We start from the raw sequence: 5767 nt of genomic DNA on the forward strand, positions 1-5767 counted from the left end.
CATATTCGGCAGTTCTTTTCAGAATGGGCCAAATGGGTCCCTTTTGCTTCCTTTCCCTTTTTTCTTATACCTTTACTCATCATCAAAATTGGAAAATTTCTATCTGCTCAAATATGCCTTGTGACATTAAAAACAGCAACAGCAAAACAGCCAGTCTCTCTGTATGATCAGTGGGTAATCCTCCCGTGTGCCATACTTTCACGCTTGAAACCCCTGCTGTGAATGACCCCACCGAGTCCTGTGCAAGCGCCTCAAACCACAGACACTCCCATACATCCAAGGCTCTTGCTCACCATAGGGCAAGAAATTACAAAAATGCCCATTCATCTACTCTCGATGAATTTCTTAAAACTGAAATCAGTTTGCAAGAGAGACTGATTTTTCAGATTAATGAGAATATTAAACTTAGCAAAACCCTTGTGCTCTCAAAGACGTTCACCTGTACCGGCAGTGCAACACAAACACAAGATTCTGAGAATTCTTCTTCCAAGACGATAAACCTTACAACAAAAAATATTAGTGTGCATAACATCCAAATATTATACATTATGACTGCAACGTGCAAATGAAATATTTTTAAAGTAGGCAATGAAGAGCTGGAATTTATTTCTGAATCGGATATGTTCTGTAAAACTATAGCTAAGAACTGATGTCAAAACCCTATTAGAATATGTACAAAACTAGAGTGTGTATTGCCTGTCACAGAATACTAAGGAACAAATAACAAAAACAATTTTTAGATTACTAATAAGAAAATACAACGAATATAGTTGTATAACAATGCCTGAATGTCTTTAGAGATCGAATACGTGAATAAGTCAAGAGAGAATGTTACTAAGGATGAACCTAAACTACCTGTAGGATAAATTACGTGAGGTGCTTATACCAACTCCTCCTGAGGAAAGAAAACATTATGTACCGCAATCATGTACGAATGAATAAATAGGAAATTAAATTTTTTAAACCCCTAAATTGGGCCAGGGATTTAGGGCTGTAGCACCACTCCTGCCTCCCAAGTGCAAGGTCCTGAGTACGAGTGCCAGTAGCAAAAACCACAACAACAAAGAACCCTAAATTATTTCCATGAAAATTGATACCAATGGTGTTATGAAGGAGAATTAAAGATTGAAATTCAATTTTCAATGGACCAAACATCTCCATCTCTCAGAAGCACCCAGGTAAAGTTGAGTCTGTTCAACCTGGAAGACAAAAGACAGAGTGAGAGCTGTGAATGCCACCTAGAGAAGGAAAGTTACATGGAAATGAAAAGCAAGTGTGTGTACCTAAAAGAAGGAGGCAGCGGTCCTTAGCTCCAGATGCCCGCATAGTGCCCACGCAATTCAGAAGTGAGAGGCCCTCCGCCTACGAAGAGCTTCATCTCGGGCCAGTTGTAGCAGTGCGTGTAGAACCCACGCAATTCAGAAGTGAGAGGCCCTCCGCCTACGAAGAGCTTCATCTCGGGCCAGTTGTAGCAGTGCGTGTAGAGCGAATAAGGCATCTCTTCGATGCCATAGAATTCATATCTCCAGAGGTCATCTGGATTCAGACGGCCTTTGCTACAGGTGAGTCTGAGCTTCCTGCCTGAGGGCTCAGGAAAGGAGTCCAGGCTGGTGACAGACCTCTCCACCAAGAACTTCTGAGCACGGATGTCAAAGAAGAACAGGCAGCCCTGGTCTGTGCCCATGGTAATAATATGCTTGTAGGAGCTTATCGAGCGCACACTAATGCCACTCTCTATGTGACACAGGGGTCCAACCGCAGCATTCAGTTGACTTTGGCGAGGATCCATTAAACAGAAATGAGACTCTGTGCCCACTGCATAGAAGGAAAAGTCATCGCAGTAGGTCATGCACATATTTTGTTGGGCAAAGGGCAGGGTAAAACAGTGCAGCCTGGACAGGGTTCTATGCGCTCTCCACAGGTGAAAGTAGCCATCCAAGGACACTGCTCCGAATTCATGCCCCTTGCCACTGAAGGCCAGGGCTTGTACTTTGGAGGTGCCATAACGGATACTGGATCCAGGGATGATCACTCTGTCTCTGGGACGCATGTGGGCATACACTGGAATCCCCTGCATATTTTCCCCGACAGTGTTGCCCACGAACATGTCAGAATGCACTTCCCATAGCACCAAGGTCCCATCCCAGGAGGCACTCACCACCACATTGTCACTGATCCACGCGATCGAGGTGATCCAGTCTTTGAAGCTACGAGTATCGCCCAGGCACACAGGGTCTAGGGAGGGCAGCTGGTAGACCGCGAGACTGTTGGGGTTTTCACCCCCAGTGGCCATCAGTGTCTTGGAGGGATTCAGCTCGATGGCACGGATGCCAGATGCAGAGTGTGCGTAGGCCCATCTAGGCCTCCTATCCTGCATCAGTGAGACCGGTGTGATGTGGCCCGTGTGCACGTCCAGCACAAACAGCGTGTTGCACTTGGTGCCACACACCACCTGCCTGTCATTCACCCACTGTGATGCTAACACCTTGTCCAAGCTGCCCAGGTCGAGCTGGCGTTCGGTCAGCAGCTCTGGCAGCCTCGTTACTGCACTTCTCTGCAACTGGTCCCCAATGGCCTGGAGAGTGTGGCGGCCCGGTTTGCCGATGGAGCGGTGCTGAAGACAGTGCACCACCGAGCGACAACCAGTGGGCTCCATCTGCTCTTGGGGTCGGAACGTAGGCGATGACCACCTCCAGGCTCCCATCTGGTCCTGGCTTGTGGAGGCCCTGCTCCTGCGGCCCAGCTGGGCCCATTCCGGAGGGGCCCCACTGCCCATCCTGACACCCACTTGCTGTGGCTCCATGATGCGTCTCATGCTAGGGGCACTAGCACCGCTGCTGTGGCTGGGTTGCTCGCTGGGGGCAGGAGGGTTGGACATGGTGACAGTGGGTTGGCCGCGGAGATGGTGGGCACGAGGGCAGTGGTGTCGTTTCCTCAGCGCAGACAAGACAGCTGCGTCTCAAGGTGGAGGCGACTGGGACGGCGGTTGTCTGCCCGCCAGCTGAGTCCTCACTGCCTCTACAGCAAAGGAAGCAAAGGCCGCAGGTCCAGGGAGGAAGGAGCTGCCGGAGAGAGCACAGTGTGCTGCCTGGGCTGGGGAGGCAGGAGAGGGCAGGAAGCTCACCTTCCGGTGGTGGAGAGAAGAGGGTCCGTGAAGGAATAAGGAAGATACCGCCCCGGAGAACAGGCAGAAGGGAACGAAGTCTGTCAGGGCGGCTACGGAATCAGTGAAGCAAAAGGGCACCTGCCAAGGAGGGGCAGAGTGAAGGTTCTGGAAGCGGCGGAAGTCAGAGAAAGTCCATTCGTTGGGGGCGCGGGGAGGAAGTCACTGATTGGACAGACATTAGCAATTGGGAGGGGGGGAAACCATACAGGGGAGGTGACGTAGCTGACGGTATGGCGCACCAGCCTTGGCGGGGCAAAGAAAGAAAGTTTCATTGGGCGGAAGGGGAAAGTTAATGTGGGATTGGGGAAGTGGCTTATTGTACTTGGGGAGGGGAAAGAGAGACGGAGAACTTCCATTGGTTCTGGAGCAGGCAGGAAGTCAGTGATTGGACAGAAGTCCCAGAGGAGAGTCAACCATTCCTGGCCCGTGGGCAGGGCTGAGTCTAGTTGAGAGTGAGGCAGGAGGCATCCAAAGTCAGTTGGGCTGGCCGCGAGAAGGTAGTGAGTTGAGGCACAGGAGCTCAATGAATGTGGCTGTGGCAGGGGTGTAGCTTACTGCCGGTGTGGGTGGGTCCATGAAAGAAAAGAAAGGCCATTGATTCGGGGGCAGGAAGGAGGTCGGTGACTAGAAAATAGTCCCTGACAGGAGGGTGGACCGCAGACAGATAGTGGGCGGGGCTCACGGGTGGTTGGCAGGGAGGCCGTGGGCAGGGCAGAAAGTCAGAAGCCTGGGTGAGGACCTGGCTTGCTGTTGCTGAGCGTAGGTGGGTCCAATGCCAAGGCAAGAAGCTCAGTTGGGTGGCTGCAGGACGGAAGTCAGTGATTGGCAAGAGGTCAGGGGAGAGGTAGGGAAAGGGCTTAGTGCAGGTGGGGTGAAGTGGCAGGGGAAGAAAGTCCATTGGTTTGGGTTCGGGAAAGAAGTCGGTGACCGGCAGTCAGACGGTGACAGGTTTCCCCCATGTGCTGGTTCGAGGCTGAGTGTAAGCGGGGATCATGGGAGGGCAAGAAAGTCTGTTGCCTTGGCTACAGGAGATGAGTCAGTGATTGGCGAGAAGTCACGCATGAAGGTGTGGAGCACGTGTGGGGCGGGTCTGAGTGTGGCTGGGGATCAGTAGGAGAGCACGAAAGGAGTTGGCCTGCTGCAGGAGAGGAGTCAGGGATTGGCTGTGACGTGGGGTGGGCTGAGGGGATGGGGTCGGGCTGAGTTTAGGTTGGGGAGTGCAGGGGTGGGAAAAACGTCCACTGGGTTAGGGGCAGCAAGGTGTTTCAGTGAGGGCAGGAGCAGGAGGAGCACGGTTCAGGGGTGAGCAGTGGGAAGGGAAGAAAGTCTATGGGGTTGGCAACAGGAAGTCAGTGAATGGACAGAAATCAGGGACCGGTGAGCAGATCATGGGCGTGGGGCCTTGGCTGAGTCTGGTGGGGAGGAAGTGAGAAGAGTAGGCACGCAGGGCATCCTGGGTGCAGCACTGGTACCCGAAGGTGCAGGAGGCAGTGGAGAGGGCTGAAAGGGGGAGAGGACTGAAAGGGTGGTGTGAGAAATGCATTCACCTGTCCAGATACAGAGAGTGGGCTTCGGAGGCAGGAAGGGCGGCGAAAGCAAAGGTGTTTCCTTAGCCGGGTCTAGGTGTTCATATGATGGACGGGCACATCCAGGCCAGTCACAGAAAGCAGTTTTAACTCCTAGCATGCAGGTCCCTTCCCCTTTCCCCGTGGCTGGGCACTGGGTGGGGGCCTAATTCTCCCTAGATGATGTGCAATTAAGCGGTTCCGCAGCCCCCTCCCACATGAGTTTGGATTTCTTGTCACGTTGTCTAATCTTTTCCTGGGGACTTGTGGAGAGGCAGGTTTTCCTGTTGATGATCCTGTGTGTATGACTTTGCAGTTCCAGGGCTAAGCTGTTGCTACTAATCCGTCGCTAAAAGAATATGCTACCCGTGTCATTCCTGCCTTCTGGGGAGGCTTCCTCTCTAGATTATTTCTTCGCAAGGGCCCCTTTGCTTAGAGTCCTCCAAATGCATGAACTTTTTCTACCGGTAACTTTCCACTCTGGCTTAACCATTGCCTCTCGCAAATGCTCCACTGGAAGAATTGACATTCAGATAAGTGAGGCATATAGGACTCCAATAGCCATGATAAAAAAAATTTGACAACTAGACATTATAATAGCCAAGATCCCCAGAGCCCAACATGGGAACAAAATACTACAAGCAGTTAGAGAAGAGAAACAAATCACATACAAAGGAAAGCACAGCTAGCTTGTCAACAAAAACCCTAAGTCAAGGAGAGCGTGGAGTGAGGTATTTCAAGTCCTAAGACAAAACACTCTCCAACAGGGGCTGATATATCCTGCAAAACTCTCTTTTATAATGGATGGGGAATCCGGCCCTTGTGATACACGCCTGAAATCTCAGCACTCCAGAGGCTGAAGCAGGAGGATTACTGTGAGTTCAGGACCAGCCTGGGCTACCTAGTGAGTTCCAGGTCATTCTCGACTACATAGTTGGACCCTGTCTCAAAAAAACTAATACATACATACATACATACATACATACAAAGAATGGGGAAATAAGATACTTCTATGACAAAGAACACCTGAGAAACT

General features: G+C 51.2%; 1 protein-coding gene across 1 annotated transcript; it reads right to left on the reverse strand.

The window, feature by feature from the left end:
• Positions 1-1000: 1000 nt before the first annotated feature.
• On the reverse strand, positions 1001-3387 carry LOC104873785 (DDB1- and CUL4-associated factor 12-like protein 2). The gene is made up of 4 exons (XM_010640613.2): positions 3125-3387; positions 1467-3018; positions 1284-1388; positions 1001-1199 (listed from the first exon to the last, which is right to left on the reverse strand). The coding sequence occupies exons 2-3, from the start codon at positions 2876-2878 to the stop codon at positions 1307-1309; spliced, it is 1494 nt and encodes a 497-aa protein (XP_010638915.2). The 5' UTR covers positions 2879-3018; positions 3125-3387; the 3' UTR covers positions 1001-1199; positions 1284-1306.
• Positions 3388-5767: the final 2380 nt, after the last annotated feature.

The sequence above is a fragment of the Fukomys damarensis genome, unplaced genomic scaffold (assembly GCF_012274545.1).
Source record: "Fukomys damarensis isolate Sample0158 unplaced genomic scaffold, DMR_v1.0_HiC HiC_scaffold_57933, whole genome shotgun sequence".
NCBI classification, from domain to species: domain Eukaryota; kingdom Metazoa; phylum Chordata; class Mammalia; order Rodentia; family Bathyergidae; genus Fukomys; species Fukomys damarensis.

Excerpts from the sequence above, each read along its gene's own strand:
- LOC104873785 (XM_010640613.2), bottom strand. The coding sequence starts at position 2,878 with ATGTCCAACCCTCCTGCCCCCAGCGAGCAACCCAGCCACAGCAGCGGT. Across the intron at positions 1,389-1,466 it reads CTCTACACGCACTGCTACAA|CTGGCCCGAGATGAAGCTCT; the intron begins CTGGCCCGAGAT and ends GCACTGCTACAA.